The sequence below is a fragment of the Pangasianodon hypophthalmus genome, chromosome 17 (genome assembly GCF_027358585.1).
Source record: "Pangasianodon hypophthalmus isolate fPanHyp1 chromosome 17, fPanHyp1.pri, whole genome shotgun sequence".
NCBI classification, from domain to species: Eukaryota; Metazoa; Chordata; class Actinopteri; order Siluriformes; family Pangasiidae; genus Pangasianodon; species Pangasianodon hypophthalmus.
In genome coordinates this window covers 2,146,294-2,165,894 of record NC_069726.1, presented here as the reverse complement: position 1 = coordinate 2,165,894, position 19,601 = coordinate 2,146,294, and the positions used below count along the sequence as shown (strand labels likewise).

Sequence of the window (19,601 nt, the reverse complement as noted above, 5' to 3'; positions counted from 1 at the left end):
TAGCATGAAAAGTGATAGATTCATCACTTTAGAAAGCTCTCACAATAAATGCCCATGTTTTTTTGTTTTTTTTTTACTTGAAGTGGGATCACCACTTGAAAAAACAGGCATCAGATGGAAGCTCTGATAATAAGCTGGCACTTCTCAGGCTCACAGGGAGAAAGAAGAGCACTCGTTCATGATATGAATCTCATTCGAGTTGGCTGCGTTGGCTGCTTTGCATGGACGGCCGTATCGGCGTGGTTTGCACTCCACGCTGCGATCTGTCACTGGCTCCCAGCGTTCTTGGTGCTCCACTCCAAAGCGCATATGAGTAAACGCTCTGTATCTGCATGCTCCAGTGCCACCGAAACAGCCCAAACCACAACAGGCCATTAAAGGTACCTCACCATGAAGAGAGATTAAGCTGCGGGGGGAAAAGAGAGAAAGAGAGAGGAAAACATTTCCTCACAGCCCCGGAGACAGACAAGAAAAAAAAAGATCTCCTTCTTCACACAGGCAGATAAGATGCACTTATCTCATTCTCTGTCACTATTAATTGTTTGAAGAAATGCAAACATCCTGCTACTGAATAATTAGATATATCTCTACTCATTTCCATTTTTCGGGCAGGAAAAACTTGACCAAGCCTGTCAGATTTTCACACTCTCATTTCTGAAAATGAGAAAGGAAGAGAGAGAGAGAAGACAGAGAGAGAGAGAGACGGTGAGCCAAGAGGTCCTTCTATTTCATGCGAACGAAGAAGAAATACAAGTTTCATCAAGCGTGAAGGAACAACTCATTATAAAACTGAAACGTTTCAGTCCTGCTGTTGGGAAAAAAAAGAGAAAAAAACACACCCAAAAAATGCCTCTAACATAAAAAAAAAAGATGGAGATAATTTAGAAATGAATTTGACTTCCTGTCCTCTTCAACAATGGAATGCTCTGAAGATGAATGATTAACGTTAAGCCACAAAAAACTTCATTTTCATGGACTCATTTCCGTTTGGATAAGAGATGAGTTCAAGGCTCACCTGGTCTATCTTCAAAGCAGAAGAGTTTAGAGGAAAAAATGAAGCAAATACATACCAGTATGTGATATTCAGATCTTTGTATTTGAGGCTAAATGCCTTATATCACCTGCCGGGGTGATGATGTCATTCAGAGGTGTGTTATTAGTTGCTGTTTTTTTTTTCCAGTGTGAAAGCGGCTGTAAGGCAGCTCCACTACACACTAGTGAAGCTGCTTCTCTTGGGACCTGTGGATCCACCATCTGGTAGAAAGGAAGCGAATGAGATGGAGGTGATGAGATGCTCCATGCTGGGCTCCAAATGGAAAGCCCAATTCGTGGTAGGGGAGCGAACATACAGAACTGGAAATTGGCTGGCCGGCGAGGGAGAGCGAGGCACTGCTGAGGCGGCGAAGAAAAACTCGCAGCCCGAGGAGACAATGATCTGCAATTACCTTCAAGTCTCCGTCCAATTTAGCGCAGGCATGAAAGACGGAATGGAGAGAGGGAAGGCTGAATTGTCTACAGAGGAGACCTGTAACGAAAGGGTAAAAGTTTTTTTTCCAAAGCGGTGGTCGTGTGGGAGGATTTTCTTACGTGGATAAGTGGATGGACGCGGCGTAGGGGGCGTAAGGGTACTGGGATATTTTTAATTAGATGACGGACACACGGGAAAGGGGCATTTAATTGGATGGGAATCGACCAGAGGACAGGAAAGATTTTATTGAGGGAAGGGAGGGAGGGAGGCCAGGAGTGAGAGTAAGTCTCTAATGAGAGGAGAGGATGAGAGCGAGAAATGGAGAGAGAAAATTTCTTCTTTTTTTTTTCCTGAGGAAAGCTGCAGTGTTACTCACTGCCAAGGGAGTAAAGGGAGTGTGCCTATAGCAAATCTGTCATTTAAGATAGCAACTAATATGGTTTGTAGTTCCTTTTTCTTGCAAGATTTTACAGACAGTTCAGCCTTGTGAACTGGTTACTATGAAAACTGACCAGAATTCAGCTAATAGTTACTTAATAGCTGGACAAAGTGGTAACTGAACTCCAGGATCTAAAAGATGGAAGAGCAGGAGATGGATCCGAATGCTGATCAGCTGGCTCCGCACTCAGAGCTCGTCACTCCAGCGCTCCAGGTGTGTGGTTAATCAGAAGTGCCTTTCCTTTCGTTTTCAAATTGGACAGAAGGAACAGGTCCCCCAGGAGCCTCCTTGTCAGCATTCATCTTCTAAATGAGAATCTCTCCTCCACTCCATCATGTAGGCTGTCGAGGCGTTCTCTGGGAGGTGCCAGTTCCGCTCGTGCTGCCACTTATATACCATTCCTCAGCATTTTTCTCACTGTACCTCACACCACCTTCACCAAACATCGCATTTATGAGGCTGAAAAATGGCCTTGTTGTGCGTGCCAATATATATCCAACAAATGTAGGCTGAAAATGCACCTGCTGCACTAAGGCTACGTTCACATTACAAGCCTTGCATGCACATATCAATATCAGAAAAAATGTCTTGTGAGACTTGCCTCGGCAGCAGCGTATAACTGCTTTTTGGACTTCATGCAAAAAGACAACCGTTTCTTCTTGGCACAGTGGTGGCTCAGTGGTTAAGGCTGTGGACTACCAAACAGAAAGTCATAAGTTCAAGCCCTAGCGCTGTCATTCTGCCACAGTCAGGTCTGTAAGCTCCAGGGGCACTGTATCACAACTGACCTTGCAGTCTGACCCCAACATTCTAACAAGCTAAGATTTGTGAAGAAAAAACACTGTACTGTACTGTATGTGTATATGTGATAATACAGCCTTTCTAATTTCTTGTACTTTTACACAATCCATCATAGCAGAACCAACAAATGAATGTCCTACTACTCCCAGACTGCATCATAATGTTGCTCTGGTCAAGAAGCCAAAAAAAAAAAAGCCAGACGGATAGCTGGAGAGGAGCCAGCAATTGTAGGACAGTGATGTAGACAGAATTCAGAGTATTTCTACAGAAGATCAACAGAGTTTATTAAACAAATTCTTAAAAGGGGCACTCTGAGTGATCACGTCCGCCACGTTGATTTGAGTCTTTTGCTGCCTTGAGCGTAGCCTTAAGGATCTTTATTTGCATGAAATAAATCAATAAATGAACAGTTCTTTTGTAAAACCAACAGTAAGCCTGTTTTTAAAGACACTGGGGCAGTTACCACGGTAACTCGGTTAACCATCACAAGGCACAGGGTTATGTGAGACAGTTTAGCCCAATGCACTCTGGGGAGGGAAAGAAAAAAATCAGCGGGATATTCTGTAACTGAACGATCATCAAAATGTTCTGTTACTTTTTCCCAAGCAGCACGATGTCACTCTTCCCCATTAGCCTGATGCTTCATACCCCCTGGCTGCAGCTCTCAATAAAACTGCTTACCCCAACCAAGAGTGTGATATTTAATTGCACCCCCTGTGTCTCCCACAACAAAAGATCCATCTCTGTTGTTTTCCTTTTTTTAGTCTCGCCTTTCACTTTTTTCTTTAGCAACTGTTCATTCTGTCCATTATGACAGCCTCCTCAGGAGGTTTCCTGGTTATCCTGAGACAACTATTCTCACTTGGTTTAAGAAGTTCTTTAACGCAGAGTTTCCAAGTAACGGTCTAGCCATATACAGCTTCTTGGTCTATAGGGAAAAAAGAAGAAAATAAAGAAAAGTGTTTTAGCATGCTATTACACAGACCTGGAAATAAATGACTGAACGGGAGAAGAAATAATGGAATGAGCATGAAACAAACGACAGACTAGCAGACCAGAAAGGAATGATTGACCATGAAATTGGATCTAAACAACTGACCACTAAAAAAAAGGAGAGGATGACAGGCATGATGGGAAAGGAAAGGGTGCAAGGGTGAAGGGATCTCAGGAACAGCACGTATTCCTAATATACTCTCCTCAACATTGTGATGTGATAGGTGACAGTATAGCTAGAGCAGCTTCTTACAAACTTTCCACTCCTCTAAAGACTTTTTTCAGCTCCCCAGTGTTTCAGTGTTTCTATATTTCAGCCAAATGTCTTATGAGAAGGAAAGGTGGTTTGAATTGATTAGAAAATCTGCATGGCAAGCATGCGTACTGCTCCGAGTCTAATCAGCAGCATGTGTAATTGTTTGCACTGGATATAAATTGTAATTCATAAGAGGATCAATAAAGGAACACGCTGCATAAGGCTGTAGTACAAACTCATATTCCTGCTAGCCGTGTCTAAATCCTCAAATAATATAGAACGCACACCACTTTACTAAACTAAAGAACATGACTGGCCTTGTCTCTACACTCCCAGAGAGAGACAGATATTAATAAATACATAAATACTAAATACACTTTTCCCATTTTTAAATCTCTGCGCACACACTAAATGGCGATTAACCATCACCACCCGTAGTGAAGTCATGCATTAAAGTCTTCATATAAACTGATGTGACATTTTATTCAAGATGGCGCAGCGGGTAGCGTTGCTGCCTCCTAGCATCCCTGGTTTCATCTTGAGCATATGCATGTTCTTTCCATGCTTGCAGGAATTTCTTCTGGGTTCTTCTCTTTCCTCCCACCTCCCAAAAACATGGTGGTGAGTGGATTGGTTAATTTAATTGCCCTATGTGTGAATGAGTGTGTGTGTGTGTGAGATGGACTGCCATCCCATCCAGGGTGTACTCCTGGGATTAACTACAGATCCACTGCAACCCTGATCAGGATAAAGCTCTTTACTGAAGATGACAATGAATTTATTCATAATTAAGAATATTCTAAACACTAAATTCATAACACATTTTAAACCACAGGATCCCTCTCTGTTCCTGGTAATCTTTCTGTTCTGCACATTTTATAGTTTTCCCTGCTCTATCCTTCTTCAGTAGAGACTACAGTACAGTTCTGTGAGTCTCTCTGGAGCATCTGCTGAATGCTGCAAATATAAACGTTGAGGTTCCTGAAATCTGAACTACTGTGCTGTATCTGAGGCTAAAGATGCTGAAGGCAGAATGTCCAGGTATGTTCCTGACAAACATCAACCGATGGGCTGAAAGCAAAATCCAATAGCAAGTCATAAACTGAGCACTTAAAGTTGTTTTTTTTTTTGTTTGTTTGTAAAGAGGATAGTAAAGAAGAAACTTCGATTAGGTCTGAAAACCATCTAGTCATTGAGGGCCTTTACTGAAAAAGCTTCTTCCCTCCGGCAACATTCTGAACACCTTCCTGCCTTCTAACACCCACCTGAACTGAACAAACCCAATCAAACAGTGCACGTTTTATTCACGCCTGCGCTTTACAGCACAGCTTCATCTCCTGGGCTTCACTTATACCTCATGACCTTACAGATGTGTACTCATCTAATAGCCTGCTGCATTCATATTGCACAGCTTTGCTCAGACTTTGCACATTATGCCAACGAATGATACACCTTGGCGTCAATCTCTGGAACTGTACTGGATCAATGACTGTTCTTCCGAAAAATTTTCCTTCGGTTGGTGTTTTGATGGTGGTGGTGGTGGAGAGCGCTGTCTAACACATTGCTCCAAAATCTCCCGACTGAATCGATATCTGGTGAGCGTGAAGGTCATAGCCTCAGACTGCAGTGAGTCCTCATGCCCTGTGGATGGGGCAGAGTCACCCTGGAAGAGACCATGCCCATTAAGATAGAAATGTTTCATCATCTGGATATAAGAACTTTGGATTGGTCTGCAGTGATGATTCAATCCAAGAGGATGAGTGGAGCCAAAGCATGGAAGCAAAAATGAACAAATGCCCCTACAGCATTTAGCATTTTGTATCTGTTTAGAACACATTATCGGTTCATCTTAAATAATGTATTTGTATTATGTTACGTCCCTAATGAGCGTACTATAAATAAGAGTCCTGAGATGAGCAAAGGAAAGTCTTTATGTAACCATGCCATGCTATAGTGCATTGCTCAGTGGAAAAGCTGTATATAATAGCCATGATGTTTTTGCAGCACTTCTTTTCTGAAGTAAGCGAAAGTCCTTTTTTCGAGCGCTTTTTTCAGCTCATTGTGTGTGAAAGAGCAGCAGTTCAAGCAAAAGCAGGACCGTGATCAGACAAAAGCAAGGCAGCAAAGAGCATCACATCAATATTGCGAAGGCGTGTAAGGCTGAATTGGTTAGCACTTATGAAAGAAAACCATGGCATTCTCCAATTACTCTTCCCCTCAGTACGACGCGACCTTGTGTTACGATTGCAGTTTCAATCCAGCATTATTGTCTCTGATTGAATGTCTCGTGAAACAGGAAGGTGATCGGTCTCCAGCGGTGCCCGTGAGACTTGATTATTGTAGAAGCACTGTGATTGTTGAGTAGGTGGCATTGCTCTGATCAGTCAAAATTAACCAAAATGAAACATTGTTCTTAGGTGCAAAATAGTGAGAAATGAGAGAAAATAAACATGACTCACAGACTCATAACACACAATATTCCCTGTCTCCTTCCTATTGTCAAAGAGTAATAATTACACAGGCACTGTCTCAAATCGTACTCTATAATCTTACACTATACACTCAACAATGTAGGGCCTGGATTTTTCTTAGGTCAGATCAGTGTGTGGTTCCTCACACCCTTAAACCAGAACAACAAACCCTTTTTTAACACTACACAATTTTAGCCCAATTTCCTTCTGGGAATCTGCGACAAAGCACTGCGTGTTCCCATGGTGACCGCTCAAATAGCGTGTAGGCTCTGATATTTTTAAGCATGTTTGAAATTTTGTAGCGTCAAGTACCAAGAACAGAGATGCGCAACAGCCAATTAGAGTTCAAGAGGAAATCCTGAATTCAGGTTCTATCGTTCATTTATATGTGTGGGAAGGCAAAATACAAACACAATAATAATGTTTCTATAAGAAATTATTTGGCAGGTCATACACAATCAGTGATTATGAACATCAAAGACTAAAAAAAAATAAATAAAATGCAAATACAGCATGATTCCTGATAGTGCATAGTTCAAAAATAGCTATATTTCCCTATACCTCCAGTTCTCCTTGCAGAACAGGCAATTCTTGCTCCAGTGACACCACAAATCCTTCCTCCAAATTCATCTCTTATTTCTCTTTTTTTCTTATTGCTGTAGCAACCACCATATGTTTGTTATCAGGTTATTTCTAACTCTCATGAGAAAAGTGAGATTTGGAGATCTCTCCATGTGAAAGATTGTGTACACTGAGGTTTTATCATAATATTAAACTACACTTAACACAAAAGTAAAATGTCAGTGTGTATGAATAATACAGCACACTGCATTTACATTTCTGCCATTTCTTACCCCACCTACCAAGTAACAATACAACCACAAGAGAGAAACTGATAGTGACTTGCTGCTTGCTAGTGTGAATGCAAGGTAACACATTTAATTGATTCACAGACTTAGATCATTCTCAGGTAAGGATTTGTGCCTGAGAAAAGTGAAAAAATACACATTAATGCAATATCCAAGGTGCCACCATCACTAACAAGAAATCTCCTAACAGGCAGAGGGGGAAAAATTACCATATCGCCATATCAGTGGACCGGACGGCTTCATGGGAACAGCAGAAATGATCAAATGTAAATGATATTTAACTGCAATCTGCAGAAGTGTTCGGATTCATAAGCATCCACATGAGTGTTAACAGTTAACTGTCCATGACTGAAAAGATGATGATTTACTATTCAATAACTGATACATAACTGTCCACTAAAACAGGTACACAAAATAATTTTTCTAAGGTAAAATTATGAAGCAATTTAGAAAATATAGATGACGCACAGCTGTAACATTCAACCCTGATGTCAAATGTGATGGGTTTAATACAGATCTTGATAGACAAGTTGAAAATTGGATGTAACAAACATTAACCCTACATTAACTCTAGCAAGCAGCAAAATGACGTGAGCATTTATATTCTACGTATGTGGGCGACACAATTTCAGAGACAATTGAAATATAAATTAAATAAATATAATTTCACAACTCTAAACAAATTAGGTAAAGCCACAAATACAAACAGACGGTTCACATGTTTCCTTGGACCAATCCTGTGTCGCGCGTGGTCTGACATTTCTTTAGTTCCCAACTCACAACTAATCTGCAATTAGATCCCACTTACTGTTGGATACGCACAAATGAAAGAAAAACAACTCATTAAATGTGCATAAAGAAAAATAAAGCATTTTGAAAGAAGGTTGCTGTTGGTGAGTGTACATAGCTAGGACAGGTAGCTTGCTCTGCTAATCTGAGAATGAAACTAGTTTGCAGCCAAACATGTAACATCTAAATCAAACAATATTCAAAATAATTAGGGTTTAACTGGTTACCTTTAAAAGGTACATGTTCTTTTATATTAAAAATGCTCAGTACTTACTTTGCCTTTGCAAAGACCCCATGTGCTTATATTGTGAAAACCAGGAAGCAACCAGGAAGTGCATGTCAGGGGTCATGTTACTATTCTGGTGATTGTGACCTCTGCTGGCGCGGACGGAGGGGAAATGTTGTGCGCTATCGTTAAACAACACAGCCAACCTTGCACATTTGTTAAAAGCATGTTATTTTATAAACAATCTTGTGGTAACATTATTCAGCTAATTTTTTTTTCAGATGTGCATCAAGCAACGATAAGAAAAAGCGAGGCTTTCCATTCCAAACAAAGGGACCAGGGGCCCTGCCTTCTAGTTTTATACTGGTTTAATAGAAAATGATCGAGAGTTGCGAATTTCACATAGATAAAGTTTTTCTCTTCAATTAACCAGTTTTTACTCCCGGTGAATTTTGTTTGCGTTTTTGCTCTGATCACTGTTTAACTTGTTTTTTGTGTATGTGTCTCCAGTATCACTGTAGGACCAGGTCAAAACACTTAACCATGGCTAAACCATAAATGTTGGCACCTCTGCAGTATGTAGCTTATACAAAACGTCAGGTCCTGTCCAATCATATATAGATATTTTTGTAAACATTGTTTTTTTTTTTTTTTCCTCTGTGTTTTGCCTTTGAATCCACATGAAATGCGTTTCAAAAACACCCTCCACAGTGGAGAACTTTGTAAACTTTTCACTGGTTTCTTGCAGATGGGAAAACACATTTTTAAAAATGCTAATGTCACAGCTTGAATGTCCATTGTGTGTGTTTTGCATGTGTTATGAATATGCTAGGACTCTGTTTAACACAGCTGCTGATCAGTTTGTTATTTTCTGTAATTTCTTTTTTATGATGTTTGGAGTTTAATTTTGCAGTAGTTCCACCTCGGTATAATTTTACACATTCTTGTGAATTCTCGCGTTTGCCATTTTTGGTTTTACCAATTTTGGTCACGTTAGGGTTTTCCCATCTTTCATTGTCTCTAATGCTCAATGCACAGCTCTAAACATTATTCTTGTGGAGTGTGACACAACAAACTCCACAAGAATGTTTGGGGGACGGTTTTCCCCTTGTCCCATAACCCCAGGAGTAAACAAGTTTGAAGAACCAAACAGCTGACTAGACATGAGTCCACTTTCCAAAAGCATTCTGATTCCCTTCGGATGCTAAATTGTGGTTAATTAAATTAATCCGAAGTTGTCATGTCTGGATTTGGAGAAGCAAATTAGCAGCTTTAAGTGGGTGGGCTGGGAGCAGGAAGAGTGAGCTTTCCCGGACGCCCCGGCGCTCCCGCAGTCTCACTCGCGTCGCTGTGATTTATGTAATCCTGTCTTAATGGGCTGTGCAGTGTGTGCATACACACACACACACACACACACTGGCTTTTAGCTGCCAACATCAACAATAAGAGGCGAGAGATTTTTAATGGCTGCTCCTTCAAGACCTGCGGCATTTAGCTGAGTCTTCAGAAATCCTTTCTTTTGTTTGTTTTAAGAGATATTGACTGCTTTTATCAAATATTCAGGAGAAGGCCTTGGATGAGGAAGTGAAAAACAAACTAAAATATATTCAGTGTTTCTATTTTTCTCCTTTGTTTCCCACAGATGATGGCTGAAGTCTGTTTCGGATCATTGATCATGTATGTGAGTGAGAATGCACATGAGCGGGTCGTCTGTAGATTCTGCAGTGTCTTTGCTATGAGTCAAAATGCAGGTGTGTGTGTGTGTGTGTGTGTGTGTGAGTCCTTGTCAGTGCTGATGGATGGCTCTCAGGTATTTCTGGATCAGAGATGATTCGAAGATTGAGTTCAGGTGCGAGGCAATAGAGTGTTAAATGAGTTAGTGAGATGTTTCATAGACACCATTGAGCAAGAGACGACCACATTCTTGCCTTTGAAAAATGAAAAAAAAGAAAATGATGTGTGTGTGCGTCTGTGAGACAAAGACAAAGAGAAGTGAAAAGACTCGCAGTGTGCAAAGTTGCAAAGTTTGCATGTGTCTATTATGAAGTTGAAGATGCTCTGCAGTCTAATTAATGACTTCACTCACATCCTCTTTAATTTAATTTTAACAGTCATTACTTTCAAATCTTTAGTCTATGAGGTCAATAAGGAAGATGGAAATACAAACGGATGAAAACGAGATTCATTTCTAGGATTTAAGCAATTCTTTAAAGCAGTGTAATTTTTTAAATTTGTGCTTGAGGAATAAAGAGGAGGAGAATCTTTATGAAAATAACCAGTGATGGAGTGGTGTGATGAAGCAGAGTTACTGTTACCACTCCAAAGTGTTTTATTCCTCTTATACCACAGCGATATGCTTATGATTAAGTTTATTTATTTACTAAGGAAGAACAGGTACTTTTTTATCTGTTTATAGTTACATTTAATGTTGTCGAATGCCCACGAAACAGTTAATTCCTGTTCTCACTTACGTTATAGCAGCTATAAACAGTCGTTCTTCACTAGCTTCTCTTTTTTCTCTTGATGTAATAAGACGTAAAAAAACGCAGCTTGTCATGTTACCGAGAAACTGCAAAGTGCAACCTGTTCTGTTCTGAAGATGTCAGAAAACTTAAAGTTATACCTCTGACTGTTATAATGTCATGACACTGGAGAGTCCTTCCATAAATTTTACATAAACATCTTACAGAAAGTCACCATACCAATGATTTCTTTTATCCCTTTATGTGTAGCGTCCACTGTACAAGTCTCTGTGAATGAGCTGTTAGCACAGAAACGATAACCTATTAAAACAAGCGCACTAATATAAACCTGGAATTTGCAGCTACTGTCAGAGCTGCTGTTATAGAAACAAAAACAACCAATCAGAATCCAGAATTCAACAGTGCTACTGTATAAAATATACACAGTGATCCACTTACCCCAGATGTAGTCTTGTTCTGACGGTTGCTTCAGGGGTAAACCCAGTAATGAAAATCTATCTCACTGAAACTCTTCAGTCGTGCTGAAGTGCGAGCGCAGAAATCGAAAAAATGGAAAAAGAAATGTGATAACACATATGTATAAGTAAGCATAATGCATTGTAGATGAATATAACAAGGCCTTGGGCGCAAATTTCATCATCAACCTACACATTTTCATCACGCAATTTATTCTACATTTTTCCCCGTCCTGTTTTTTACTACGAACTGTACGTGTTTATCATAGAGACAGGAAATGCAACGATGTGTGCAGGAAACAGCGGTTTTAATTGGCGCACAGGCTACAAGGCATGCAGGCTCTAATCTCCGAGCAAGCGAGAGTGTGTGCGTGGGTGATGGAAAGACATAGAGAGAGAGAGAGTGAGAGAGAGAAAGGTTGCCACAGCAACCATTGGATCAACAGCAACCGTAGCCCAAGGGCAAGTTTTTGTCTTAGAGCAAAAGAACAAAACTCCAAATCTCCTCTAAACAACACATGTGCCACTGACACCGGCTCAATCAAAAGCGCCTTTTTAAAAAAGCATGACCTTCAGGGAGAGGAGGAAGCAAAAGACAAACAGGAGAAGACATCCTTCTACCAAATGAGCACACCGATTAGCACAATGCATGCAAGTTCCACCAGTGAGAGCATCTCAGACAGAAATGAACACACCAGCACGAGAGCATAAGACTCTATATCAACTCGTATTCGAGTAAAACTTGTAAAAGTCCTGTTATCTTATATTCCTCAATTATGACTGAGTGGAGATAATATTTATCTTTTAATGCTTAACATTCATGACTGGTTCAGTGTTATAAAGACATTTCTAAGTGGTTTCTTTGTTTTATACTGGAATTTCACATTACTAATTTTGACTAGTGCCGTGCCTTCTGAACTGATGAGATGTATACTTTGTACAAAAAAAAAAAAATTAGCATGAGCCATGTTGTCAGTTCACTACTCAGGCCAGAGAAGGAATAACAAATGAAGGTATCAAAGTCAAAAAAAAAAAAAAAGGCGACAACAAGCCATGATGGATTTGCTGCCAGATTTTTGTCTCCATACATCGTAGTTTTTTCCTGTTGTTCGGTTTGATCTGAAATACTTTGCTGCTTCCAGACTGCAACTGATCAGTTGACAATGCAGTGACTATATACTACAAATTCAGACCCCAGGTACCTGGATTTTTGTGGGGTATTAATACAGGGGTGGACAAATCCTAAATTCATTAGCTAGCCCACCAGACAAGTAAAAGATCCCGTGTGCTTTCCAGTCTTATGTTTCAGTTTCTCAGAAAACTAATTGACATGCTAAAATGTAATGTAATATCATACGGCAAGCATATGCTGGTTCAGTGGATTAACATAGACCAAGTGAAAGGATTATATGACGTATATGAATTTCTGGAAATAGTTATAATGTGAAACCCTTATCCTCTTCTTACAAACTTAAGTTGCACAATTTTGTCCTGAACAAAATGGAAGTTTTGGCGAATGTTTTGGTTATGAGCTGTAGTGTTTTTTTTTGTAACACTGCATGTAAAACATATTATTCAAGTCTCGCTATTATTTGGGTCTTTATTTATTTTCCCTTTTTTTGCATGTAGTTATTATTATTATTTTTTTTCATTAATTTTAGAGAAAAACGTAATATACCTAGATATACAGTGGGGTCCAAAAGTCTGAGACCACATCGAAAATCTGAGATTTTTTTTTTCATTTAAAATTGTAAATAAACAGAAGGTTTTTAAAGGTTTTCAATTTTGCAACATATAAACAAAGAAATAAATTTTTAATATCGTGAATGTTTAATATTCAAGATTCTGCACTATTCTAGGTCCCTTTTTAAATGTAAACAAATGTGTGATATTGACCATGTTAACTGCTTTCTACAGAATTTTCCTCATGTCTAATCTTTTCTACTGAAGCGTGTAATCAGACGACACTCCAATGGATTTGATCTAAAATGGATCATAAGCTTTCGCACAAATGTGTGGAGTCCGTGCCAGTTCCAGTGCATGCTGTCGTTAAAGCAAGAAAGGACACATACCGAATACTAAGAAACTCTGAATTTCATGTAAATATTTCAAAGATTCTACTTTTCACTCAAGTTGTTGTCGATAATATAATTTATAAGGAAAACTGTTGTATTAAATTGAAAGAATGCAAAATAGAAGCATTTTCACTAGTGCTCTCAGACTTTTGGACCCCACTATATATATTGTTTTAAGAAATGAAATTATCCATATTGTGATATAAGATTTTGTTCAGTCCTATCAAACACTAATTTTACATTTTACAACCTGAAATTGGGCTGTAGGACTCGCGTCCGGTCTCAAGAAGTTTTCTGTATGAACTTGGAATTGTCTCTGACTTGTCTCACTAAATATGGTGTTAGTCTCGACTGAGAGTTTGTAAACGATACTGTTCTTATTGTCCTTTCATTTCACATGCACGATGTTTGACAGGATGTAATTTCTTCTTCTAGAAAACAGCCTAATAATTGGTGCAATGCACAAATGAAGCCAACTAGTCAAAGTAAAGGCTTTGCCTTGAAAAGGATTTGATCGTTTTTAGTCTCGTTTCATTTGACTTGACCTTGACTTGGCACTGGCGGTTATGACTACCGCCCCACCAAAACATCCACCCAAAATTTCTATTCCAAACATTGCTTGGTGCATAAAACATGGCCTCCAATTGTTCCAGTCTTCCTGTTAAGTCCATAATGTGTCTTGCTTTCACACATTTTTTTTGTAATAACAGTACACTTCATGTGGCTGATCCTCTTTCTTGCAGTCACGTAGGCATTTCTGCAATTTGAGACACAGACTCTGTTTTTATCATTTGATCAGTCTAATCTGATCATTATCCTAACACACCACTGGTGCCAAGAATGTGAAATTGAACCCCAGAGGAAAGTCGTTGCATTAGATTCATTAATCTTCTGCACTGAGATTAATGTGTAATCCCTCAGCTGCTGTTCTCCTGATAACAGGTAGGGGCAGTATGACCCACTGCTCCTCATCATCTCATGCATATTTTCATCTACACGTCGCATTTACTCGCTATTTCCTCTTGCCTCATCTCTTTGACCTGTCTGTATCTCTCCTGTATGGCTTCACTTTCTCATCTCACGGCCATTTATTTCCATCTTCAAACACAATCATTTGTTCATGCGAGGTGGCATCTCCTCCAGCGGCATATAAAAGGCGGATTGATTTATTGTCTTTTATCTGCACCGCATTATCTTTACTGCATCGTCTTTATTGTGCTGTCAAGGGCTGTGAGATCTTTGGCCTAATATCCCACCCTCTGCCTTTTCAAAACACACTTCCTATTCCATCTCCAATCTTCGGCTCAGTGCTGCTGGGACAATCTGTTATCTAAGTGCATTAATATTGATGGACATTTGGGGTTGGGTTACTTCCAGACATAAGAGCTGCTCACTATCCTCAAACTCAATATAACATTTTGCTCTTCAGCTTCCATCAGGGTCTGGCCAGAGTAAAACCCAAACCCATGATCTCAGCTCGAGATGCCATGATACCTGGAAAAAATTTTTATGTTGTTTTGTTGTTGCTGCTCAGCAGCATATATTTTATATGATATACACTATACGGCCAAAAGTATGTGGACATCTGATCATCACACCCATACGTGGTTCTTCCCCAAAACTGTTGCCCCAAAGTTAGAAGCACACAATTGTATAGAATGTCTTTGTATACTGTAGTATTACAGTTTCCCTTCACTGGAACTAAGAGGCTCAAACCCTGTTCCAGCATGACGATGCCCCTGTGCACAAAGCGAGCTCCATGAAGACATGGAGTGGAAGAACTTGAGTGTCCTGCACAGAGCCCTGACCTCAACCCCACTGAACACCATTAAATGTAACTGTAAACTGATAAAAAGTATGGTGTGTCTTTCAGCAAAGAAATAAAAAAATTATAATCATTGGCAGATTGCTGCTGTATAAGAAGAATAACACACTTCGGGACGTGCTGTTATAAAAAAATAATCCGCCTCCTGTCGCACCACCCCACCGTCGATTAGTTTCCTTTAACAGCATGACACTGAGTATTTTATTCTTTACATAATGCACAGAAATCAAGGTCTTGCTTTCACCCATAAACAATGACTCAACAGGCATGTTCATTTCTCTTTACTCATTTTATTACAAACTCTTTTTTCCAAGAAGGACTTATTACAAGGGGTATATTCTCAACATGCGGAAAACAGAATGAAACATAACACGCGGGAATCAAACGAACGGAGAGGATCGGACGGCCCACTGTTCACGATAAACGCAGAAAAGAGTTTCAGATGAAGCCCTCAGGAAGTGGGAGCCAGTGAAACGACTATGGTGCAGGCATAGAACGGCCACATTCACACCGACTCAGCCAAAGAATCAACTCAACCAAGGCAAAGATGTGCACGTCTCAATAAACACTTTTTTTTTTTTTTACGATTTTTATATGCCGTCAGCGTTTTTGTCGCGAGATTTAAAAAGCTTCACTTGCATGTACATAAAACTGTACAAAAAACAGGGCATCACAAGCAGTTTTTATTCCTATATAAATATAACCAACAATTAAAGATAACGATTTTTTTTAACTCTCCTGTAAAATACATACTTTCAAGGCAGCTGTCTTTAGATTCGGGTGAACAGTGAATAGTGATGATGGGGCTGTGTGGTGAGATTCGAGTTTTTCACTTCGAAACAGAGAGAGGAAAAAGAAGGTTTTCTCGTCCACCACTAACACCTTAGCGAAGAACAGCAAACGATTTCTACCGATTATCTTTGGAATTCATGCTAAACTGGCCGCAGCCCGACGGCACACACTGGGGGGAGAAAGGTCTATGTACAGAACACCTTCTAGAGATGCTAGCCACAAAACAGCACTGCGTTCATTGGGAAAAGAAATGAAATAAAAACTTTCCTCTCTCACCACGACTGTATCACACCCATAGTTCCTCAGCTACGGACACCGAACAGCAAGAGAGCACATGTCTAAACACCAGTTTTTAAATAAACGACGACGAGTAAAGAGTTTTCACATTCGGCCTAAAGGACTTGCCCCGAAGAAGAGGCTGGATTCGCAAAAGATCGAACCCGTGATTCGAAACGTCTCAGGTCAGTGTGGAAAAAAGTCGAACCCAGAAATTCTGACTTTAATTCAGTGTCAGGAAATCTTCAAGGAAAACTCCACCCTGAAACATGAAACGTGTTTATATTGAAATATATGTGATGTGTTCAGCAGAGACTCAGCTCGGCTAGTTAGTGACATACGAGCGCGATGGTAATTAGCATGAGAGTTGAAGCTTTGGAAGCTGATCTGTTTGAGCAGAGTGTACAGATGAGGAGGTGAGAGAGCTGGACAGACTAAAAGACTAAAGCACTGCTGCATCGCTCTCTTTAAGTAGAGCTGAAGTGAGGGCTAAATCCCACTGCACCATCAGCAGGTAGTCACACAGCATTGTGGGTAATGTAGGATTCCATTAAGTGGAAACAGTCAACTCAGATTTTCATTAGCAAATGAATCTTGGATGTTGTTAATTATAAAGATTAATATGCGACTTGTTCAGGGTGAATTTTTCCGAGAAAAAGCAGTCTCAGCCTGTGGTGTTTTAAACACACACTCGGATTCTCGGCAGCAGAATGGTCTAGCCGATTTATGTTCAGGTCAGAGAACTTGCGCTTAGCCACATCAGAGCTGGGCACACAGAGAAACGGACGAGAAGCGCTAACTGCACCAGATCATGCCTCTCACTGTATTTATGTATTTTTTTATTGTCACAGTCACGGAATGGCTTCAAAGAACAGCGTAATGTGCTTTTATTCCGCAAGGCGCCGTAACGGGTCGCCTTATTGAATCACAGTCGTGTCCATATGTTCTGTGTGTTAATTATTCTCTGCAAGGTGCCAGAGGGGGCGCCGATGAGGTAGGAGCTGTGAGTTAGTGTGGCGATCGTCTCCCAGCTCTGAGGGTTCGCACAAACACACACACACACACACACACACACACCAGTCTCTAATTAGTTCTATGGCCACTGCACTGCAACTGCTTGCTCACAGATACACACACACTCGCTCACATACACACTGGCATGCACCATGGAGGTCACGTTAGCGTAGTGATGAAGATATCGTAACGCACCGTGACGCTCCTGGGCTTAGCGGCACCACTCGGATGATTACTCAGTGTTAGACTGCAGTTTGCTTCGGAGAAAAGTAGCCACACTTGTCGTGTCATTACCGTAATCACACATAAAAAGGGCAGTCCTCCCTGTAACTGCACTGTCCAGCTGTTTATGCTAATAAGTTGCCTTCAGAAATCAGTCCAATTTAGAGAAAGGACACTGGGTCAGTGGAAATTGAAAGAATGAATAAATAGATTGAGGCAATTTCGTTTCATTTCATGTCATTTCGCTTGTGACCTTTGAGTCACTCCTGACTGGAAACACATGCACCACTGACATGCTCGTGAGGTCAGGCGAGATTATCAATCGAACTCAACGATTATGATTGTTAGATACAAATATCTTTTTTTTAAGGCATTGAAAAAACGTTCTTGAGACCTAAACAGGTTTCAGAACACGAGGCCGTGACGATGATAAAAAGGATACGTTAAAAAATGAAGAACAGCCATGTGGTGAGGCCCTGTGATGGACGGGACAGTCGGTAGGTCCGGTCCCGTAATCCTGCTGAGATGCCACAGAGGCTCAGTGCAGATTTTTTTCCTTTCCCGAAAGAAAAGCCTTTCCAGCTCGCCTCACTTGTAAAGGAACAGGCTGTGTGTGTTAGAGAAGCGTTACCTGCCTTCTGGGTGGAGTTTAGAGTTCACAGTGCCAAACATGCTCACACACACTCACGCATACTCACACACACACTCACACACTGGTTAAGTATGTGATAGTGTGCAGCGACTTGTATCCCATATACAGCAGTTCCAGAAGTCTAGCAAGCCTAGCAAACACACACACCCACCCACACACACACACACACAAACACAGACTTAAGCTGGAGTGGAGCTGACGGTGAAGCACCAACACCTGCTCCTCAGGCTGATAGATTTCGGAATGTACCATTTTTTTTCTTTTTGTTTTTGATCTCAGCTCAAGCCTGTTCCTCATATTCACATATACACATCATAGAAATGTATTTACATCGCTGTACATGTACTAAGACCACTCCATCGCGACTCCCGGTCCAGGAAGTAGCGGAGACTCAGAGAAGAAGAAGCCGAGCGAGAGCTTCAGGCTTATGGCACTACAGCACAGGTCACACTGTTCGGAAAGATCTGGTAAACATTCCACAGGCTAGCGAAGCTAAAGTCACTCAGAAAGTCTTCGAGCGCTTTCATCATGGTTCATGGAGAAGGAGGAGGGGAGGTGAAAAAAGAAAAAGAAAAAAAAAAGCTCACGGTAATAAATAGATGAATTCATAGGTGAATAAATAAATAGAAATATAAATAAACGTACAACTCTACCACACTTTTTTTTAAAGTTCACTAACAGCCCGAATTTGCTATTCGAGTGATATTTTCATTCCATTCCTCAGTGGAGAGGTCAATCGCCGCTTCGTTCACAGGTATATTTCCCGTTTGGGGGCGTGGTTAGAGGTGGGACTGGTGGGCGGGAACTCGGAGGTGACGCTCAGAGGCACCTCCTCCATCGGGACGTGATCGCTGGGGGCGTGGTCGCTGGGGGCGTAGGCACTGCGCGAGGGCGGGAGGCGGGGCCGGGGCTCGCCATTGGCCAGTCGTCCCAGGGTCCCTCCTCTCTCCTGGTAAGGCACGAAGGTGGAGAGTTTGGGCAGCGTGCGTGCTTTGCGGGCGGGTGAAGGCTGACCAGGCATCCAGCAGGCGTCCGAGTGGCCGAGCTCACTGCACTCCTGACTGCAGGTTCCCGTCATGGCCACGTCGGGAAGCGACCGAACATCTGCGGAGAAAAGAGAGAGAGAGAAAAATAAAAGTAAATAACTCACACATACCTTGAGCACATCCAAACGGCAAGTGAATTTCCAAAAATATCAACAAGAGAAAATGATTTTATGAAGCAAACACAGCTGAAGGTATATGAAAAGTGTGCCATAATGGAGAGATTTAAACACACTCCTCACTTACTCCAGAAATCTCCATCATCCTGTGTCTCCTCCTCTCTGTACACCTCTCATAACCCTGAACACTCCCCCCATCACACCCCAGCAACGCCCCCCAACGTTTTCTGAATCGCTGTCGTTTCCATTCAGACTCATGGATATGGAAATCCACAATTTGCATAAAGGTGTATATGGGACAAGAGAGAGAGAGAGAGAGAGAGAGAGCGCGCT

At 41.0% G+C, this 19,601-nt stretch overlaps 1 protein-coding gene across 1 annotated transcript in view; it reads right to left on the bottom strand.

The window, feature by feature from the left end:
• Nucleotides 1–3,151: 3,151 nt before the first annotated feature.
• Nucleotides 3,152–19,601, bottom strand: part of pcdh1a (protocadherin 1a) — an 83,396-nt gene continuing 66,946 nt past the window's right edge. Inside the window, exon 5 of the mRNA XM_026943979.3 lies at nucleotides 3,152–19,210. Coding sequence (XP_026799780.1) covers nucleotides 18,855–19,210 — 356 coding nt within the window. The 3' untranslated portion in view covers nucleotides 3,152–18,854. The remainder of the gene's footprint in view (nucleotides 19,211–19,601) is intronic.